A 23,772-nucleotide genomic window follows, 5' to 3' on the forward strand; every position below is an offset into this window, starting at 1 on the left:
TACTCGCCTCATCCCCAAATTTTACATTTTACTATTTTTGAAAATTTTAAGAAACTCAAAAAACAGGCAAGAAGATGGTCTTTTTTCCAAACAGTCGCCATTTTGTAATTTTTTTTTAACTTTATACTAGTATTGCGATGTCATTCTAGATTAATAAACTTTTTTTTTCATTTCGGATTACTAGGAGGGTTGCAATCGTGAACACGGTCATCTGCCAATAATAGTAACTTCAACAACTGCTAGGTTTTAAAATGATTAACTTTCTGTACTCTTGTAACACTAATAAATTATTTAAAAAAATAATAGTAAAAGAATGTATTGCTTTTCTACTCCCATAAACTAAAATATAAAAAATTTAGCATATGAAATTCATTTGGCTTATCTTTCATATCATATTTAAGCAATTTCAGTTCACAAAAGAATCTTTTTCATTCAAGTCATTAGGAGCTTAACGATTTTTTAACTTCCCGTAGGGCAAGTTATAGTAATCGCAAAAAAATCGAAAATATTTTTTTTTATATATCTTCACGTTTCAAAGGTTTCTGAATATTTTGGCATACCTTAGAAAAAATGGATGTATGTGTGTGTGTGTGTGTGTGCGTAGTATGTATGTGTGTGCGGATACAAATTATAGTCGACGATTTCGGGAACACGGATGAAGCAATTTGAATAATTTAAAAAACATTCGATCCGTATTGATAAGGAGACGTGCTGATTAGTTTTTGGCGGAGGTAGGTCTAGCCGTTCCAAAGATATGGGATAAAAAGCGACAAAAACGGTAATTCGGTGTTCAAGAGAAAGGAGTGTCCGATTTGAATAATTCAAAAAACATTTTACTTGTATTAACAAGATGAAGAACTGATCAAATTTTCAGGAAGGCAGGTCTAGCGGGTTCGGAGATCTAGTAAAAAAAAGTATAAAAATGTCATTTGGCGTTCAAAAATGATCATTAGACATATGCACATCAAATTATCAGATATTTTATAGAGATTTTAACAATAAGTATAAATTTTGTTTACTTTCCTATGGGTTCCGTACCAATGTTTATCCGTTAGACGGCGACGCGGCGCTTACGATTACGCACTTCGATATTTCGTCTCTATGCAGTTAAAGCAGTACGATTGCTTTGAAAAAATGCTCTGAATTTCCAAAATATTTTCAAAATAATTTTATTTTCAAATATTCTTTTTTTTTCAAAAAAAGTAAATTTTTGTCAAAAATTTATAGTTTCTCAAAAATCTAATTTTTTCAGAGTAAATTTTTTTTCAAAAATGTTAATCTTTAAAAACAATCGTATGGGAAGTTCCAGCAATTTGCCTTAAGGCACGATACCATGCACCCCACTAGTCTCAAAATATATTTAAGCAAAGTTCAGTTCACAAAAGAATGCTTTTCATTAACGCCAGTGGGAACTTAACGATTTTCTAATTTGGCTATCTATTACCCCAGGTGCAATGTTTTCAAGGCGGCCAGCACATCTTGGATGTACAATTTCAACCTGCTAGCAGGCTATTCGAAGCAGTACTTGCGCCGTTCAAATACTGTTCCTTTGACACTTGCTCGAAGGAGGTATCCCAGGCCCAGTTTACAACAATTGCAACAAGCTCTGGATGACAGTATCAGTTTTTTGGTAGTCAGACATCCTTTGGAGAGGTTACTAAGTGCATATAGAGATAAAATGCAATTTGCTTTACCGCATACTTTGCATCAGAAATTGGGAGCAAGGATCATAGTAAAATACCGCAAACCCAAGGTAAGCACCAAATGTTTCTGAATACGAGTTTGTAACGTTGATATTTTATTTGTTTTTAATAATATTCCGTGTTTTACCAGAAAAATGTAAATCCTGGACCACGTTGGCCAACGTTTTCCGAATTTACAAATTATTTGGTAGATGAAAGAAAAGCGAGAAGACCTTTAGATATGCATTGGACACCAATTACAGAATTCTGTACACCATGTCAACTTAGATTCGATGTGATAGCAAAGGTAGAAACTCTTAAGGTAAGAAATATAAAAAATCAACATGAATAAAATACATTACACGTACAAAAAACAATTTTAGCAAAGTAGAATAAATAATGTTAATTTCATCTTTCAGGACGATCAACAATACCTTATAGAAGAGGCTCACCTTCAAAAACTAATAACGCCTCAATGGAAAAATTCGGGTAAAGGCAAAACCACTACACAATTAGTAGCTGAATATTACAGCCAATTAACTAAAAAACAAATAATGCAATTATATGATATTTATAGGTAAGAACAAGGCTCGCTTAAAACTAGTATTTAAAGTAAACTAAAAATATCTTTCGCTTCCAGGTATGATTTTGAACTATTTAATTATACGTTGACAGGATATATAGAACACGCAATTTCTGAACCTCAAACTGAGTTGCAGATCACTTAAATAGATGAAATTTAGCCAATAACGTGTTCGTCAATTGAATTTTATCAAGGTCAATATCTTGTAAACAAAATAGCATTCTTTTGTAGTCAATTGATAAGTATTGATTAAGTATAATATCGACTTTGATGATACTCCGATTACAAGAGAAATTAATTTTCTGGAGGGTATAATATTCAATCAAAGGATTTCGACAAACTTATTCAAAGACATGATGATTATAATAATCAATAGTTATAAGTTGTTGAAGTAAATATAAATATATTGAAACGTATACGATTAGATTAAATGATAATTTGAAGCGCAGATTAGTAATACATTACTAAAAATAAAATAACACCAAAATATCTAACATCGTGTTTAGAAACACTGTCTTGCAATAGAAATGTTTAAAAAGCCATAAATTGAAGTAATTTTAAACGACGAGCTACTAGTGCTAAAATATATAGCGCACAAAAATAAAATTTACTCACATAAGTAAAACAAATATCATATCAAAATAGTTTAAGTTTAAAGATTAATAATATTGATCAATTTGTTGATTCACGTAGTAATTTCGAAGATCTACGAAGTTAATTTTTGTAAAGTATTGAAGTTTAGTATTTTGTTTGCTGACTTTGGAAATAAACTTTAATTTTTATGATATCTTAACTTATTATATTTTCCGTGGAATCTATCGAATAATTTATTAATACTCAAAAATAAATAACTTCCTGTATATAAAGGATTCTTATATTCGCAAAAGAATCTAAAGAAATTTTTGATCGATTAAGTTCATATTAACAATATTAGATAACTATTATATTTATTTCGAGTATCGGATGTATTTAATGACAAAATTAGATTCGAATACCATTTTGTTACTTTGTGACAAAAAGTACTTCGTAATACTTATCCTTTTGTTTCAATAATAATTTATTTTCAGGAATCTTTTTATAAGAATGTGTTATTATATTATATTAATATATAGACTACAGTATATTGTTAAGTTAATTATTTATTATTAGATTATGTATTACTTACATAAGTAGTGAAATGAATGAAAGTATATAAGCCAATAAAGGTTAGTTACCCGTAATATTCGATAAATAAATTTCTTAGATAGAATTATGATTTTTGTTAAGTTTTATATGATAAAATTACATGTTATTTTGTTAAAAGGTTCAGAACAAATTTCGTATAATACAAACATTCGCCGAACATCAAATTTAAGAAAAATGTTCAACAGATATAAATTAGGTATAGATATTGATTAGATTATTTAAATCGATATTTTACTATTAATGAAATTTCGTATTCTTTGCTATAGCCAATGGACCAGTTTTAATTGAAGTGCTTGAAGTATAATTAGCATACAAATTTAGAAAAAAAAAACGCTATAAATTTAAGATATTATTATTAACAAATTAGATAATACGACAACGTAGAATCATTTCATTCAATAATTAGAATAGTGACAAAAACAAATAACTATAAAGATAAATATCAAAGACTTTAAAAACATATTATGCAGAAAAAGTTTTAATTTCAACATGATAATTGTTTTGTTTTCAATACTTCATGCTTCTCTACATTAACTTAACTATGCTTTCTAATATTAAATTATTATAACAACATGATATACTTGAGGTAATCAGGCAGTACCTTTTCTTGTCTTTATACTCGATAGTTGCATTTCGAACAAATTTCAACATACTTATTTTAATGATATGATAATCAATAAAAAAAGGCATTATACTTTAATTATCATCAGTTAAGCAAAGTTATGTAGATAATGTAAATATTAATTAGTAGTACGTAGCTATTAAAGCGGGTACTAGCGTGATATGGAATTGTTACGAAATAATTATATATTATATTAAAATCCGAAATGTTACGTTATCCAATTACATTAGTTGCATATGGATCTGTTGCACTTGAATTTGTATATAATAAATGATTATATTTAATAAAGTACTCAAATTACAAAATATCTTTTTTTTTCATATACAGTTGAAGTTATTAATATATATCAACAATGAAAATATCGAACTAAATGGTTCAGACATATTATTTACAAATATTGGAATTATATGGTGCCTATATTGATTTCCATTTTTGGCTTTGGATGGATTCAAGATTTGGCTTTATATGGAACAATATTAACAGAATTATATTATGGCACAATTGATAAACTATATAGGTCTCAATTAAAAAAAATATATTACGCCCAGATTGATTTCTACATGAGAAATAATGGCTCAGATATCAAATTTTATTAACATTTTGTTTATAAAACGTTAATACTAACAATTTCAACATTAACAACTTTAACAAAATATTTTATTTTCTGAGGAAAATTAGAAAATTAGAACTGAAATCTAGTTTTCGCTTATTAGTACTTATTGAGAACAAGACGTGATTGACTGATTGTTCGACCAAATAAATGAAAGTTAACTTTCATGGTCTGAAAATTTTCAGACCTGACTTGAAGACTGAAAATACTAAACTTAATAAAGCATTTTTTAACAGCAATGAGATTTTAATTGTCCTATGAGCTCCTGGTACAAATCTCTCCTAAGAACACATCCCTTTTTTCAAAAGACAAACCAATGCTTGACATAACATATTTGAGTATTAGAATTTTTCGAATACTAATGATGTATTTTTGATTTGATAAAGTCATGCCACGAAATGTCTATTTTTACCTGTGATCATATTTTAGATATATCTACATCTTCAGGTGAAACCTGATATGACAACTTAATATCAGTTCGTAGTGCGTACCGAAACTGAAACTCCAAGACAACCACAATACCATACATAAGCCCAACTAAATATAACAAATTTTTATTGTACTGAAGCTGAAAATAAATTCTATGAATAAGTTTCTGCAAGTTTTTTGTTCGACATTAAGGCATCACTTATAAAGTAATAATATATTTTACAAGATGGCCTTGATTCCCAATATAAAATTTGTTTTAATTAGTACCTCATTGAAAATCCAGTCATAACTGTCATAATTATTTCAATTCTACCTCAATTAAACGTTGATCTTTAATCAAGCGCAAGATGCCCGAAGCAGCAGGAGGCGGCAAGTTGCCCAAAGCGACACATTATTTCATTCTGCTTGAATTGATAGAGTCTATAGAAATGCACATACTGATATCCCTGAACATCTTATTCCTGAGAAATAAATTGGGCTTCAGCACAATACAGGTTATATCCTTAACACACTCAGCAGATATGATTAATTTATTTTTAGCGCCAATTGGAGCCCTGATAATAGATAGCGGGGGAAATAAATATGTCATAATGATATTGTATTATATTCGAAGTATGATTATTCAGGGATTTGTAGTTTCATCTTCGATTCCTGAATTGCGATATATTGCGGAATATTTGGTATATGCAAGATATTCTGTTGGACTTATTTTAAATATAATTGTATGCAGCGTTATGGCACCATTCCACGGAGATCAATTCAATTTGCCCGATCAAAAAGATGCTTTTAAAAAATTCTTTAGGATTCTTTATATTATGGATAAAATAGGAATAATCGTAGGATTCATTGTAGGTCCTGCAATTAAGACATACATTGGATGTCTAGGCGAACAAGATTGCTATTTTTTTTCATTTAGTATCAGTTTCATCTTAGCTGTTTTAACGCTATTCATATTCTTAATAGGAACAAAGACTTATAACAATATAAAACCCGAAAGAAACATCGCACTCGACATAATTAAGTGTAGTGGTTACGGCTTCGGTCATTGGGTGAAAGAACGGAAAACTAATCCAAAGGACCATTGGCTAGATCACGCTGAACCAAAATACGGAGCTGAATTAGTCAAAGACATCAAACAATTAGGCAAGATGGTTTTAATTTTCACTGCTGTTCCTTTGTATGAATCCTTATATTGCCAGCTAGATAGTGAATGGTTATTTCAAGCTACAAGATTGGACGGCAGAATTGGATCTTTTACGATTATTCCAGAATATTTTCAATTGATACATCCAATTTTAGGCATAATTATGATACCTTTTCTAACACATTATTTCGATGCCTTTCTAGAGAAGATAAAGATGGACAGAACTTTCAGAAAAATGATTTTCGGCGGCTTAATGACCGTACTTGCTTTCGTCGCTGCTGGATTTTTAGAAACAACAATAAAACAATCAGCTACGCCACATCCTAAAAAGGGCGAAGCTCAAGTACGGATATATAATAATTTCAATTGCACGTGCATTGTCACTGCATCGAGTCCCCTGCCCCAATTTATACAGATTAACTCACATGGTGCCTTCGAAAATTTACATGTACCCATTAAAGGTAACACAAAAGTTCCAATCTCCCTTAGTGGTGAATGCATTACAAATACAGAGCATGAAATTTCTTTGGAACCAAAATCAGCTACATCAGTGTTTATAACAAATGTGGATGGTGCACCAACAGTTAACTCGCATACAGCTGAAATAGATTCTCACGCTGATACTGGGTTGCCAGAACTAACAGTAATTGGTGCAAAAAAAGAAGACTCTCTAATAATAAGAGATTCTAAAGATGTGGAAATATATTTAAATGTTGAACCAACAATGGTTGCAGGACAAGCTATAGTCACGGAATCGAATAGAATCGTAGAAGTTGAACCAGAATCTTATGTTTTAGAATTAAACGGAAGAGACATTTATAATTTTGCTATGCACTCTGGCGGAAAATATGCTATTATTATAAGTGAAGATAGTGTAGATTTTTTTACAGTGACAGAGCCAAATAGTGTTCATATGCTCTGGATGATACCTCAAAGCGTATTATTAGTCTTCGGAGAAGTATATTTTGGTATCACACTACATGAATTTACATACAGTGAAGCGCCAAAATCTTTGAAAACTTTTATAAATGCTCTTCTCCATTTTGCAATGGGAGTTGGGCACTTATTTTTAGTAACAGTTGTCAATTTTCTACATATGGATTTGGATTACGAATTTTATTTTTTTGCAGCTGTGCTTTTGTTAAACATGTGCTATTTTACTATTTTAGCTTTTTTCTACAAATCTCTACAAACTGACGAAAAATTAATATAAAACTAATCCATGAGAAAAATAATATAATTCTATACAAAATGTAACATTTGAACACATAATATACTTTACAAGCTATAATTGCAATATTTTAATTAATATATTGGACAGCAGAATATATATATATATATATATATATATATATATATATATGTGTGTGTATATATATTTAGGAGTAACTAGCAGCCCATTCGTCGAAATAAAAAAATGTAAAAAGTATTTAAAACCTTTCATTTATACGTTTCGAGACTCTCTTCAGAATAGTCGAGTCGTTTGCTTGAAATGGGCGCGTTTCATGCGTCATAATGTTTTACAGTTTATAACTTTTTTCAAAATTGTTTTAATTTATTTTCGTTATTCATCATTTTTATTTTTCCATAAAATTGTTACGATACAATGTTAATTTTCTAAAAAAAATTTGTGTTTTTGTCCTGGTGTTGCTGAATGATGACACGCATCTGGTGTCAAAACATATAAATAAAAGGTTTTAAATACTTTTTACATTTTTTTATTTCAACGAATGGGCTGCTATTTACTCTTAAATATGTTTCAACGTCGAAAAAATTATCAAGATATAGTTATATATATATATATATACATATACATATATATATATATATATATATATATATATATATATATATAAAAATTAAACTGCCACTGACCTTGTAGTATTGCCAAAAACAAATCCTATTACAAGCTTCTGATTGCAGATATATACCCAATTCGTCTTTAAAATTACTAGATAAGTTTTAGTGGAAGAACTTGAATTCTATAATGATTCAATTTTAATTAATTTCATAATATTCAAATTCAAATTGAATCAGATCAAGAGTTCCATAATACTTACATTTGATAAAACTAGATCTTCAAATATTTCTTCCTTTAACTCAATTTGCTTTCTCAAAAGTTTTTGTTTCGATTCGAGCAGATCTTGAGTGAATCTCAAATCATGTTTTAGTTGTTCGAACGTTTCTGTTTGATTATTTAATGATTCCTCACCAATTTCGTCAGTGTATAATTTAAAAATGTCCAATTTATGACTTGAGTCATTATAGTAAAGTTTTAAATTAAACAAAACAGTTTCATTATGATTATCTTCTGGGACAATATTGTATTTTATCACATTCTTATACTTTTTCATCACCTACAGATGATATTTACATTACACACAAAAAGTTTATAATTAATATTTAAAATCAAGTTTAGGCTTTAATGCAGGGGATTTATAAATTATATATCAGATATATATTAAAGTAATACTAAGTTACTTATCAGGATTTGCTTACTTGCAATTCATTGCCTAATAATTTGACTATCGTAACTTTATCATTGTTAGATAAAATGAAATACAAGTGTAATTCTTGATGTATCATTACTGGATGTCTATGAAATATAAATGAACAATATAATAATATAAGTATTAAGATATTTAATTTCTAAATGCACAGTTCAATAAACTCTTATCGAGATTTGTTAAAATTATATATTGGGCATATATATTTACATTAGAATTTGTTCCGCAGGGAAACCAATACAACATCGAGCAAGCGGGAAGCCTTTTTTTAAAACAAGAAAATCACCATTCATCAAGCTTACAACAAAATCAATTTTAGGGTCCTTGTTTTCATCACTTATTATTTTAGGCATAGGTACCATATGAGATACTTTACCGAGAAAAGACTTTGGTAACATATATGTGAAATCATTGTCTCTGAATTTAGAAAATGTATCAAAATCGAGTTCTGGAAAAATATAATACGAATAATTATACAATTCATATATTATATTAATTGAATTATATTTTATATAATATACCACGAGAAGTGAAATTTGATTTAGTTATTGAACCATCTGTGAAAACTGGTTCACAGGATGTAGAGGACTTAGCACTTATAAATGAATTTTCCAAAGCCCCAATATTGGTCTCTAAAATATTTTCATCTGAATCCATACTAGTTTCAAATATATTATCATCAGACATGTCTAGATCCATTTTGTGATATTGTTAGTGCACTAATGAAGAACTATTTTAGTTTTAATGATAATTTATAGATTATAACTAATATTTCACCCCACAAAAATCAATTACTTAAAAGCATAACCTTTTCTTTTAAAACTCAACGTCAGGCCCTTGTATCTCAGTGTAAAACCCGCGTTCACTAATCGTACTTAAAGTAACATAACCTAGGTGAAGATTTGGCGCTAGTGAGCCGATATCAAGTGACAGGTTTGTAATTCTCTAGCATCAAGCCGCCATTTTGATCTGAGTTGTTATTGTGATTTGCCAGTTGCCACTATTCTGTTAACGAGTGTTGTGTGTAATTGTTTATTAAGTTTGAATAATTGCTTAAACAAAAAGTATGACTTTTAATTGCAGAGGAAGTGCAGTGAATATAATAGAAAGTGTGGAATATATGTAATACATAGTGTATATAATGTAAGAGTCATTCGATATGACTTGATTCATTGTAAGGAATATGCTGAAAAGAGCCAAATCTTATTTGGGATGATTATCAGTTACACAAACACTGTAATTCAGTGTTCGCTAAGTTATACTAAATCTTTATAGTACTAGAATAGAATAAACTCGTAGAATAGAAGTTTTTGGTAGTATTAGAAGTCACGGGGTTAATGATACCATCTTACCGGGCATTTATTAGATCATACAAAAGCCTTGTTGTCAATAATTTTCATTCTGTCAAGTTAGAGTGCAATAAAAATTATTATTATAAGTATGTGTGATTTGTATTTAAAGCTGTAGATATGTTTATTGTCATTTTTAATTTTATTGATGAGATACATATTATAATATATTATTGTTTGATATGTTATTATCATTGTATTTTTACAAAATATAATATTGTAATGCAAAAATTCAATTCAAATAAATTATTTTTCAAGTTATACATTTTTTATATTATTATTAATTTTTTTTAAAAACTATAAAAATATTCATTTCAAATTTTGGCGCGCTAATTCGAATGCCGAGCGATACGCGATTAAAGCGCCATTTCGAACTGTTGTACGCTACGAAAACTAACTCTCTGAACCAAAATACCGGGAGAGAGAAACGTCTATATTATTATATTGTCTAGGCTCAACGTGCTTATCTGTCAATTATCTATGACTGAATGACAGCTGAGAGTACCCAACCTGCAAACTATTAGTAACGCATCACACAACTATTACCCAAGTGAAGTTGGTCAGTAAAGGTTGCAACTTGTGGGGTGCATGGCATCGTGCCTTAAGGAAAATTGCTGGAACTTCCCGTACCGTAATTAAAAATCCTGGTACGGAATCCAAAAAAATTTACAAAATGTGTACACATTATTAAAATCTCTATAAAATATCTGATAATTTGATGTACATATGTCCAATAAACATTTTTGATCGCCAAATGACATTTTTGAAATTATTTTTATTGAGGATCCATAACCCACGGACCCGCCTTCTCAAAAATTCAAACGGTTCTTCATCTTGCCAATATATGTAAAATGTTTTTTGAATCATTAAAATCGGACGCTCCGTTCTCTTCAAAACTGAGTTACCGTTTTTGGCAATTTTTGCCTCGTATCTACAGAATGGCTAGACCTGTCTTTGCCAAAAACTAATCAGCACGTCTCCTTATCAATACGAATCGAATGTTTTTTTAATTATTCAAATCGGTTGATCGGCGTTCGTCGACGAAAATTTGTATCCGCATACACACACTCACACACATGAATACACACACACACATACACAAATACAACAATTTTTCTAAGATATGCCAAAATGTTCAAAAACCTTTGAAACGTAAAGATATATAAAAATGTTCATTTTCGATTTTTTTGTGATTACTATAACTTACCCTACGGGGAGTTGATAATGCAATAACATCATCATAGATAAATAAACAAAACATCTGGACAATATAATGGTTAAGGCCCTAGACTACATAATGGTTAAGGCTTTTTATTAATCATTACTTCAAAATTTCACACTTTGCAAAGGGACTTGTCTTACAGTAAGGCTTAATGACGAAGTCATAGATCAAACAGTTATAGTCAAATATTTAGATTTACACCTGGATAAAAGACTAACATGGAAAGAACACATTAAGAAAAAGAGGAAGCAGCTTGAAGAAGCCAGAACAAGCTATTATTGGGTCCTCGGACGAAAATCAAAACTTGACACGCATAATAAAATTCACCTCTATACCATCATTAAACCAATTTGGACATACGAGATACAGCTATGGAGATCAACTTCCAACTCAAACGCTTTAATAATTCAAAGATTTCAAAACAAATTATTAAAAGAAATTTTGAAAGCACCAAAGTATGTTCCAAATTGGTTAATACATAAAGAACCAGGCACTAGCATAGTTAAGAATGAAATAATTGGTTTCTCACACAAATATGAAAATCGCCAGTAAACTTGCCCGCCACAAAACTTCAGAACAACTCTACCAGGTCCGAATTGAAAAGAAAATTTTTTCTGCATTAATCAACAAAAGACCTTCGACAAATCACGGGCAATAGTCCTAGCAAACCATCGAAACAACAAAACTTGATCTAACTACATTCTGAAAGTTAAAAAAAAATCAAGGCATATGTTGAATCATTTTATTACCTGGGTAATATAATATTAGCTAATATAAAAATATATTAAAGAATTGCAAAATGTAACATTTCAATAATTTATAACAAATATATATTAGTTTTTATAACAAATTAATTTATAAATATAGAATACTTACTGATTTAAAAATAATATTTCATAAGCTAATAAATATATTCTACGTGTTATTTACAGTAATAATTATTATTTACTGAGTTTTTATTATTTAATTAGTAATCTGTGTTCTTTAATCGAAAATGCTACTTAATTTTTTTTATATCTATTTAGATATAATTTTGGTTCTTATATTGCACAGATCCTTATATTGCACAATTTTCTTCCGAGGCAATGATATTGAATCACCTATGCAAAATAAATGCAAGAATTTGTTTTGATAACTTACAAATACCTATAAATGTAATTTTGAATAGTCTCATTTTTACAATAATTTTTTGATAAAGATTTATACAAATCGCAAACTTTTTTAAATGAGAAGTAATTTTAAATAAATATTTTTTAAAAATATGATTACAGCATGTTTTGTTATAAAATATACACTTTACAAATACAGGTACTTCGGAAGCGAGCGGATAATTGTTTAAAACATATCTAAAATAATTTTTATTTACATATAGATGCTTTTACATCGAAAAACTGAAAATAATCTAAATCAATATATTACTATAAATTATTTTTTCTAAATTAAACAGATATATATTATACGCATATATTAATTGCAGCAACCAAAGTATTGCTATTTTTTAAAAATATATTTTATAATAATTTAATATGTGCGCCTACATATTTACATTTCGCACAGCATTTTTACCAAGTTTCAAAAATTATTTATATCTTACACCAATTTTAATTAGTTAATTAATTACATTGCCATAACTATAATATATCAGATATATTATTTATTTATATTTTTATTCATGGTACTAAGACTCATTTTCGTTCACAAGAAAACACGAAATTTCTTAATGTTATCTAAGTATATATTAAAAATAAAGTAAGTTCTCTAAGTATTAAATATCCATGTTATCATATAAAATAACTTTAGAATACAACAATCATTCCGCTCATTTGCACAGTAAATATAAAATATGAACTAATATTACAACATATCTTTTCCAATCAAAATCTAATTGATGGCAACAATGTATAAACTATTTCATAAATAACGTATATATTAAATAATATTTAATAAAGTTAAAAAAATCTTCTCTATATAAAATTAGGATGAACATGTTACTCATATACCTATCACTAGATTGCAGAATATATTAAAATATATTAAATCTAGTTTACATTATCAACTTATATTGTAAAGTATTGCACTGCCGGCCTTATATATCACAACTGTGTCTCTTTTTACATACTCCCTGAATTTAGTTTCAAATTTTAAATTTAATATTTCTAAACCGATGTTTTTCACATTTAAACCTTGTTATTTTATTAGTTAAAAAATCAAATAAAGGAGTTTTATATAAAAGAGACATGAAATTGCACGACATATATAAAATCTAAATATAAATTAACTTAAAATAAATATATTTATAAACTTATTTTAATAAGTATTAACTTTATAAATCATGTTAACAAATACAATATTTTTTAAGTAAGATATTACATTTTTTAACATATATTATATAAAAAGCTCTTATTAATTACATTTGGAAATATATTAATATTTAGATATATTGTTATTGATTAATTGACTTAAGGGCAATCACAATGCTTGTAAATACAATAAGCAGAAAAACCTAAATACCTATTGCATATTATTTAATACATTTTTTTTTGAATTGTCGTAAGTATATTAGCCCATTCTTTTGGAAAAGAAAAATTGCTTAAGCTTATTATTAAAGATAAAAAGGCTTTACGATTTTCATACTCAATGAACGAGCGATTCTTTGGATCTTCTACGACTACCACCCGATATAGTCGATTGGTTAGACCGCAAACTTCCTGGATTTTTAACTGTTACTAAACTGCTTTTTCCTCCATCGCTATCGCTATCAGATTGTTGTTGCTTCTTTTTACGGAAGTTTCCAAAAAATACTGAATGGGTTTCGACACTCTCAGCTCCAGATTCGCTCTGGCCATCACAAACTGACTCATCGGTTTCACTAGGGCAAACTCCAATCGTCGTCTTTTTAGCAGAATCATTCGAATCTGTACTAAGATATCCAGAATCTTCAGGTTTATTGGTTCTTGTTTTATTATTTGACATCTCGATTAATTTTTTCCATGTTTTTCCTCTGGAATCTGTAGTTTCCGTTCTGTAAACGAGCTTATCTTGTCCTCCAAGTGAGGGTTTAGTATTTGATTGCAACAGGAAATTTCGAAGGACTGACTTGTGCTTAGAGTCTGACTCTTCAACTCGTCTTGGAGGTTTGGGGCGTTGGTAAATTGGCGATTCTTGATCTTGAGATGGAATAACATCAGGTGCTTTGGGTTTAGCGGGTAGAGTTGGTTGTTCACTTCGCCTTTGACGTCGACTATGACGTTCCTCCAGCGTTAATATGCGGCCTTCAGCATAGCAATCAAGACTACGTGTCGAACCCTGTATTTTAATAGATAATTAAATAAATTTGTTTTAATAGTAAATATTGATAAAAAAAATTATATGAAATACATCAAATCATTAAAACTCTAATCTGCACAGTTATCTATTTTACCTTAAAATCCACAGCACTCAAGCAAGGTCGGGTGTAGACTCTCGTAGATGATCTCGCTTCATAAATTTCTCTTAGCGATCCAAAATTTCTACTTAATTGTGATTTATTTATACAGTCAGCAATGACCGAAGCCCTCGTCAAACTGTCGCTCTTAAAGCTACCCGTAGTTCTTAACAAAATCTGTCCTGACTTTGGCGGAGTAATCTTCTTGGTTGGTTTACGATCTAAAGTATCTGGTTCGAATCCGTCTGTATCCGAAATTTTTCTTAGTGGTGGACAATGTTCGACCTCAATTAATAAATGACCTGGTTCTTTATATTCGATTTTAGCTCGTTTGGTAGAACCATTATCATAAGTGTCGTTAACGTACACCTCGCTAACTAGGCTGTATTCGCTGTCGATAGTTTCATTTCTTATTGTCATTTCTTCTTCCATTGGTAATGCTTGCCTCAAGCTAGGACTTGATTGGGATGAACAATCACCATATTCTACAGGCGTACGCCTACTGGCTCCACGTTCCAAAGAGTCAGCATCATAGTCGACTTTTCTAGGTAAAGTATTACATGATGTACTATCACTTGCAGTCTCGGATAATGGTTTCTTTCTTGTAAGTGTGCCTCTTGGAGAAGAATGATCAGGATTTCGTATCCTGCTTAGGGGAGATTTTACTATTCTGTTGAATGGTGAATGTGATCTTCCTGTTAGCAAATTAGCTCCTCTACCCAATGCTTTACCAGTATCGGTCAGAGCTCTCAAACTCTTTGCTAGAGCCGCGCTTTGATCTTCCTCTTCGCTGGTCAAATTGTCCACTGTTTCAAGCCATTTTTGTATGCTTTGTTGCTTACCGGAGTCGTGGCAAGAATGTGGAGGCAAATTTAAGCGCCTGGGCTCGCAGCCTGGACATCCAGAACAATCGCCGCGTCTTCGAGAGTTTTCACGTTTCAGACTTAAACCGATTGTTCCGGCCGTTGCTTCTTCTTCAGCAATGAGGCCTAAAGATGGCACATAACGTCTCGCATTCATTTTATGTTTTGCTATAGTTATAACCTCACGAATCTTGGTAAGAAACTCGACGGCGGCCGGAGGTGGAGCCTGTTAAATAAAATTTATAAATAATACTTTCAAAAAATATTTTATCAGGAATCAATGTGTAAAAAAATAATATTTTATCATTGAACTTACGCGTAACATTTGCGGTTCAAAATAAGCAGGGTTAAAATATAATTTCCTACGGGCTGTGCCATTTACTATAGCTTTGACAGGATCCACTTTTTCTTCGGGTTCTTCAACGATTGAAACATTTTCTTCCGGAAGACAATCTTCAGCATCTTGCTGTAATTGCTGCATGTGCTGCTGTTGTTGAATTTGCTGTATGCAAGCTTTGTGTATTTGTTTCAAGTCTTGTGCAGGATTAACGTGAGGAGATTGCTAAAATATAGAATTAAATCAAATTAATATAATATTAATTTAAAATATTTTTATCAGGAATAATTTTTATTGTAAAAATTAATAGATATGATATAGACAAAGGTGAGATTATTATTCTGAATATTCAAAATTCAAACAAAAACTCTATTAGCATTAGATTTATAACTGATTTCAACCTGCTGCAAATTTTGTTGAATTTTCGTCGGTGAAGCGGTTCCTGGAGGAGGAGGTGGAGGTGGTCTCGCCTGCGGATGAACAATTGCACCAATCTGCTGCTTCGAATTTCTGCCAATGCTTCCCAAACCCGAGGAACAAACTAAAGGCAACCTCCCAAAATCTGACTCATGCTCGGAAGGCGCTTGACTGGTATCGCTTCGGTAGCTTCCACTATCGCTGATCACCGGAAAATGCCTGGAAAATAGATAGATGTATGTATATAATATATGTATATAATATATCGGGATAATTTATAGGATAACTAATTGCTTGTTAAGTCTTTTTTCAGCAATAAAATACATCTACCCTGAATACATCCACGTAAAATATTTGGAGCTAATTAATTTGTTTTTTTAGAACTACATAAAAGTTACAATATTCCATTGTTATTTCAATCTATTGTTATGAAAATATAAATTGTATATTATTCATTCTTATAAATGAATCATATAAATGTAACACAAAAATTATAATCAAATAAAGCATCCAAGATACAACTTGCGTTCATTCACATTGCTGATCAATCACTTGCTTATGATAATTAGTATAAAAAAATTGAATGTGAAAGTTACAATATGAAGTATGTATTAATTAGGAATTATTGTGAATTTTATGGAGATATAAGAAATATGTATTAATGGACTTATATGCGGGTATTTCAATTAATTAAGTTATTAATTTATTATTATCAAATACCTTGTGGATAGTCCCAAAAGTGGGTTATTTTTAATAACAGATTTATCTAAATGATGCGATAGTGGCTGAACTTGTTGTATTTGCTGCTGGTGTTGCTGCTCGATTTCCTCTTCCTTCTTTTGTCTTCTACGTTTTAGATGTAAATAAAGAAAAACTGATGCCACGTAGATAGAGCCTAGTAAAACCGAACTGATTCCTATGGCTATGTACTCGTCCATGCCCAGTCCTGCACCACTAACTGCTGCTTCCGTGGAACGAGCATCAGGAGCGAATACCACTTCGCTCACATCTGGAAAGGATATATGTTAAATAATTCAGTTTAATAAAAAAACTAGAGTTTGAATTGAAAGCTACAAAATGGTCAAGTTTTTAGATCTTAATGGAAGAATTTGTTCTAATTTATTACTTACTTGTGATATGTTTTGCAGGCGTGCCCACAACTCGAAAAGCTACGCAAGGTGTGAAAATTTCTCCAGTTGTCGGAGTTGGAGCATTGTCTTTCCGAGGAGCAGTGTCTCTACACATCAAATTCACAAGAACCAACCTACCTTCTAATCTAGAACGAAGATCTGATTCACCAAGCCACTGAAATCATACAGAAATAAATTTTACTTGCTGATCAGCAAAAACTAAAAAACAAAAAATATTTATGAATTATAAAATTATAAATATTTATTGCTATATTATGAAGTACTTTTGTTATAACTCATTTCATTTTTTAACCCGTAAATTGCAAAACCTTTCGACTTTAGAGGTTTTAAGATTTCTTATCCGAAGTATCTGGCTATAACTCTATTGTGTAGTTTTGTAGTCTCTCATAAAAGTTTATCGCTCCAAATAGGTAAGAAATTAATATATAAACATGTATATCATAAAAATGAGGTATATATAAAAAGAATTTTCGATTAAATTCAAATATGAAGTATAGGTAAACATAATATTTAAAAACGTTTTTTACTAGAACCACTTGCTTTTAATTGTATTTTAGTATTTAATGTTTCAAATGTTTACTTTATATCATTTATCCAATATAATTCAATATTCACAATTATAAGACAAGAGTATACATTTAAGTCTATGGCTGAAACGAATGATGTCTCTATTCTTCGGCATAGTAGTTACATTGGATGGTAATGATTACATGTTAGATAAAGTGTATATTTTGCTAACACAACTATTAATCAATAGAGCAAACAAAAGAGTTATAGTCAGAGCCGTGATCTTTGCCACAAGAAATCTTACAATAATCTCATAATAAATTATTTCATGCAGCGCGTGCTTGTTCGCTAATCGACAGCTGCATGGAGTCATAAAGACATGTCGTGTAATTGATAGATCTAATAATGTTTTAGTTGATATAATTTAGAAAACTATTCGTAAAGATAGGTTTAAATTGTTCAGAGGCTAAAGGATGATGTTTGAATTATTTATGGCAGCTTATGACTGTTTAAATTGATCAAATTAGCACTAAAGCACAACAAGGCGAGGACGAGTCGTCCACCAATTTCAATTTTTGGAAATAAAATTACTACTTTTTCTAAAATAAAATAAAATTCAGAAAATGATTTAAAGCTGATCAGCTTTAATAAAATGAATAAGAGATACAACAATTTCTTTTTCCAGTATAAATTTTAACCTGTAAATATGTCCTTCCATCATCTCGAAAAAGTCTAAATGGAACATCCATGTCCAAAGGATTTCTGACCTCATTCCATCCTGTACGCGACAAATATTGAGCACCTGCTACAGCGCAAATTGCTGTTTGAATACCTGAGAGAAAAAACAATTCAATTTATTCACTAGATCCATTAAAATGTGGTTCGATTCTAAAAAAAAGCTTTCAATGTAAAATGTAAGAGGATAGGTCAATCTGAAGAAAGATATCATATGAATAACCCATAAATTTTTACAAAAGCATATTAATGAAAATGAAACTATAGAAGAGTTGCTTTATATCATATATGATTTTTGATGACTTAGTTATATTTTCATAACTGGCTTAAGTTAAGTTGAACACTACCGTTCTTCAAACTATCACTGAATAGCTGTAGTTACTTTTTTATCCCTCTTAAATCTTTCTCTTGTTTCATTTACCAAATGCATGTATCCCTTTTTTCGATACTAAGACATGTTATCATCACATCGTTTCAAAATTTATATGTTTTCGAGAATGATTGAAACCTTACCCGCAATTATTGATCGTACAAGATGCTTTTCGAACGAGTAAATACTAAAATCCGTCCAACAAGTATGAGAACATTATATTAATGTTTTACATGGTGATTCTGACTTATTCTTTCCGAAGGCGTTGAAAAAGATTTCAACAAATATTTACATACAGAACGATTTATGAACCATCGATTTCATGTTAAACTGGATTTAAAACTCAGAGCAACCAGAACTGGGAGGATACAGTTAAAATTTATCGGTACAAAATTGCTGCTCCTGTTATAAGTATATTTTTTAAAATAAAGTTCACAACGTGGAAATTGAGATGTAATTTAATAAGTTTATTTATTATTACATAATTCATTTTCTTATTTTGCTAAAACTTTAAATCATTTTTGTAATAAATTCAGGACCATTAATTTTAGTTTAATAAATAACTGTTATAAAATTTAATTTATATGATTACTGACCTTCGAATCGTATTTCTCTACTGGGATGAACGATTTGCCCTCGAAGAGGCAAGAAAACAAATGGAATCTTTTGAGATGTGGAAGCACTTACAAATGGAGCCAAACTGCATTCTGAAAAAAAAGAAAAATTAATTAAAATCAATTTATAAAATAATTATAATAATATATAAAAATATATTTTATTAAAGCAAATAAACGAAAGGTTAAAATAATATTTAGATAGCGTAGAGCAATACTTTTAAAAGGACCGCAAGTTAAAAGATCCTGCAAAGTATTAATATTCAAAACAAAAGTGTTATTTGTTATTAGTTTTTTTGTTTTGAGCACTTTTATTTAGTTTATGTAATGTGAACATAATTTTTGTGTGAAGGTACGTAATTTAATTGCTTATAACATGCATTGTCATTTTAAGTTAGTTTTAACCATCTTCATGTAAATATGGTAAAAGAACCAATTAAATCTTGACACTGGCAAAGGTGTGAATAATTAGAAAATAGTAAACAAAAAAGTAAATTAATATAAAAAAGCAATTTTACAAAGATGTTGCTCTGCTGATAAATATTTCTGGCAAAATACCAGATCAAGGTTATGGTCTTCGTATGATCATAAATAAGTTTATGAAATTTGTATTGAGCATTAGTTGAATACTTTACCTATTATTTCATAAAATATTTATAAAATCCAAAATTAAAAATTTTAAATTTGCCCTCTGGCTGTCCCTTTTTACCCCGATTATAGGGTTATTTATTAAATTATATACACATACATACTGTAACTCATACATACGGCAAACACATTGTCTGGTTTAAGAGACTTCAGTAGATATTTTTACAAATATTTTATAATTGCTGATGCTGTAATCTATTTAACAATTGCTGTAGGTATATAAACATATAAACGCCATAACATAAAAGAATTCGTGAAGAATTAATTCTTCATTTAGTATTCAACATTAAAAAAAATATATATTGTATTATATTTCTCACATTTCTTGTTATATTGTAGTTAGAATTTGCAAGAAAAAATTATATTAATAAATATATAATATAAGTATATGATTGATGACTTATGCGAGAAGAGTAAATACAGGGAACTGAAAGCCGAAGCACAAAATTAGATAGCATGGGAGTGGAAGTTTTGTAAGAAAAATGCATAAAAATGAATGAAATGTGATTAATGGTAACAAAATGGTAATGGGAATAATAGACAAGGGAGGGAAAGGGAATCATTGATTTGTGGGGCTCTCAAACCATGGACCTGTCTTAGGGCAAACTACTATTCATTATTATTATTAATATAAATATATTAATCGTCTCACATTTAATGTTACATTTTTTTTGTTATGGATATTCACTAATTTTCAATATGTTTAACAACTTTCCAACTTTCACAACAATAATATACAAGTAACCCTTTCACTAATTACTTTATTATTTTCAGTAATTATTTCACCAAAGAATGTTATATGTTCCTGTCGAATACTTATAATTACTTCGTAATAAAAACATTAAATTATAAATAATTACAATATTATTGAATAATATAAAACTTTTATTACATTTAAAGGCAATACCAATACGTCTAAATGGCGATACTCTCTTCAACAAGAGTGTTTATCCGGTGTTGTTCTGCACATTAATCTGACAGATTGAATTCAGAGTACAAAGTAATTTTTTTACAGCTACGTCCTTTTGGCTAAAGCCGCTTCATCCAGATCAGAAAGATTAAGTGACTTTTTTACAAATTACGAACCGCCAAAAGAGGAACACTTATTAAATAACTCGGAGGTGATGTACGATAAACTTATGATATATTATTACCTGCCAGTGCATTACTTTAAATTACATTGCGAGCTCTCATTACGATTTATATGAGGCCGTAATATTCTGTCAGGCAGATTAGCCTAAAAGGATAATGGACCGATTTTTTTTACTTAAATACATGATAATGATACCTACATTTTAAGTAAAACAGACGATAGATGATAATATGATACCATATAAATTTTTCTGCGGTTAAGTACTGCATTTAATTTTCAGTAGAGCACTTTTATTTACCATCATAATCTCAAAAATTGAACAAAATATTTAATCATTCCCAGTAAACACTCATGTGGAATCTATGTGGATTTCAGATTGCTACCGCCGCTCGGTTTTTACTGGATTATATCTTGGTAATTCATATAGAATAAAATCAGGCTTAAAATTCCGCTGATAAATAGGTCCACCACCAATATCACAAAAACAAGCAAAGTTAGAAATTTGTTAATAATCGGAACCAGAGGGAAGAAGATGTGCTATCTGCCATCACCTTAAATCCATGTTTGAAAATCTATATAAAAAATATTTTCTTTTGTTGCTAATTTTATCGGCACTGTTGGTTAGTTATAAGACCATAATATATTTTTTAAGTATACATTATTCAATTGTTTTATAAGTCGTATGTTAATTTTAAATTAGATTTAATAGATGTTTTTATATAACCCCTATAATTATTAGATGTCGATGGGGTAAAAAGAACCAACAAACTTTGGCAAAGGCGTAGCTGAAACTCTGCGGATGAATATTTCTGACAAATATCATTTTATTGTTAAATGAAATTAATAATTCTAAATAGTCTATAAATTGTATTACATAAATATTGTATCAATTAAACTAAAAGATAAAAATTAATTAGATAAGAATAATAATTAATAATTCATTTGCAAATAATAAAATCCTTTTTTTTTCTTTTATTCAAAAGTTATATTAAAGCAGGTAACATATTTTATTAGAAATGTCTAAAGTTAATGACAATGCTTTTATAGTTTTACCATAACTTTTAACATATCTTATTGATTAAATTCTATTGACAATATCACAGCATGTTTTACTATAAAAATATTGTGGATCACGTATGTGTGAATGTACAGTTTTACAAACAACGTACTTAATCAAATTACAAAATACATTAAAAAAATCTGATTGTATTTATAATTAATACCAGTGAATTGAATTTTGATCATTGCAGTGATACAGAAATTGTCACAATTGAATTTAACTGAATTCTGATAATTTATCAAGATTTTTTCAACGTGTGTGGTCGAAACTGGAATCACTTATTGGTTCGTTAGTTCTTTTTCTTTTAATGGAGCAATTTATTATCAAAATTCATTAATTGATTTTACGCTCAATTTTATTTTGATTACTAGCTGGATTTGTATTGGTCGAAAATTAATCAATGACATGATGAAAAATATAAAGCAATCCAATTCTGAATCTGATAGCACATATTATTTATGGATCAAAATGTAATCTCTCGAGTACACAAAAATCGAGGTGTATAAATGCCAAATGCACTGATCAATTTGATTTGAAAACTGAAATGACAATAAGTGATAATTTTCCTCTGTCAGTTATTTATTTTTACTATCATATCATGTTGCATGTTGTAATATAATAAAAATGTTTATTTATTCATGTAAAAAAGTTAAAAAAATACTTTATTAATCACTTTTAGGGCTAGCTCTTAGATAAGTGGCTGATGAAAAAACTAGACCTGAATCAGAGATCCCGGTTTCGATCTCGCATAGAGCAGCTTGTTGTCAAGCAGTAGTATCAAGTTTTTACTTGGAAAAAAGATTGCAATATATTTTCAAGTGAAATTAGCCCTAATCCGGCATTGCTTCACCAATAAATAGTAGCCCTATTACAGAAATCGTAATAATAATTCATCATACTGAGATGAGATAACTGTTTCGGTTATCATCTGTAAAACCGAGTATTAAGTCTAATTAGTGCAACAGCTTATATGACTCTTAAGTTATGATTGCAGTTCAAAATAAAAAATTAAATGTAACATATAAAATTATTGGAAATGTGGCCAGTTAAATCGTAATTTTATTAGCTTTTGTAATAACAAGGCGTAAAATTATTTAGCATTGTGGTGATTAATCTTGCATTCAATAATCAGTTTATCAAATGATGTATTAACCACTTGTAATCCTATGATTGTAATCCTGTAATTATAAAAATATTACCAGAATATTTGTAATATCATG

The 23,772-nt window shown here is 29.5% G+C and overlaps 3 protein-coding genes across 3 annotated transcripts in view; 1 reads left to right on the forward strand and 2 right to left on the reverse strand.

Annotated features, from left to right (window-relative positions):
- LOC113364152 (carbohydrate sulfotransferase 11-like) overlaps positions 1-2,410 on the forward strand; it is a 27,403-nt gene extending 24,993 nt beyond the window's left edge. Inside the window, exons 3-6 of the mRNA XM_026606633.1 lie at positions 1,450-1,769; positions 1,847-2,004; positions 2,102-2,259; positions 2,323-2,410. Coding sequence (XP_026462418.1) covers positions 1,450-1,769; positions 1,847-2,004; positions 2,102-2,259; positions 2,323-2,410 — 724 coding nt within the window. The remainder of the gene's footprint in view (positions 1-1,449; positions 1,770-1,846; positions 2,005-2,101; positions 2,260-2,322) is intronic.
- LOC113384379 overlaps positions 1-9,461 on the reverse strand; it is a 66,233-nt gene extending 56,772 nt beyond the window's left edge. Inside the window, exons 1-5 of the mRNA XM_026622100.1 lie at positions 9,284-9,461; positions 8,973-9,210; positions 8,755-8,851; positions 8,316-8,612; positions 8,131-8,237 (exon numbers count right to left, since the gene is read on the reverse strand). Of these exons, the coding sequence (XP_026477885.1) occupies positions 8,131-8,237; positions 8,316-8,612; positions 8,755-8,851; positions 8,973-9,210; positions 9,284-9,461 (917 nt within the window). The remainder of the gene's footprint in view (positions 1-8,130; positions 8,238-8,315; positions 8,613-8,754; positions 8,852-8,972; positions 9,211-9,283) is intronic.
- A 4,493-nt stretch (positions 9,462-13,954) lies between these two features.
- LOC113384391 overlaps positions 13,955-23,772 on the reverse strand; it is an 11,805-nt gene continuing 1,987 nt past the window's right edge. Inside the window, exons 2-9 of the mRNA XM_026622109.1 lie at positions 19,734-19,844; positions 18,731-18,864; positions 17,505-17,679; positions 17,095-17,383; positions 16,359-16,593; positions 15,937-16,182; positions 14,755-15,846; positions 13,955-14,639 (exon numbers count right to left, since the gene is read on the reverse strand). Of these exons, the coding sequence (XP_026477894.1) occupies positions 13,968-14,639; positions 14,755-15,846; positions 15,937-16,182; positions 16,359-16,593; positions 17,095-17,383; positions 17,505-17,679; positions 18,731-18,864; positions 19,734-19,844 (2,954 nt within the window). The 3' untranslated portion in view covers positions 13,955-13,967. The remainder of the gene's footprint in view (positions 14,640-14,754; positions 15,847-15,936; positions 16,183-16,358; positions 16,594-17,094; positions 17,384-17,504; positions 17,680-18,730; positions 18,865-19,733; positions 19,845-23,772) is intronic.

The sequence above is a fragment of the Ctenocephalides felis genome, unplaced genomic scaffold, assembly GCF_003426905.1.
Source record: "Ctenocephalides felis isolate EL2017-DRISC unplaced genomic scaffold, ASM342690v1 CF-g0.4_SCAFFOLD_00845, whole genome shotgun sequence".
Classification (NCBI taxonomy): Eukaryota; Metazoa; Arthropoda; class Insecta; order Siphonaptera; family Pulicidae; genus Ctenocephalides; species Ctenocephalides felis.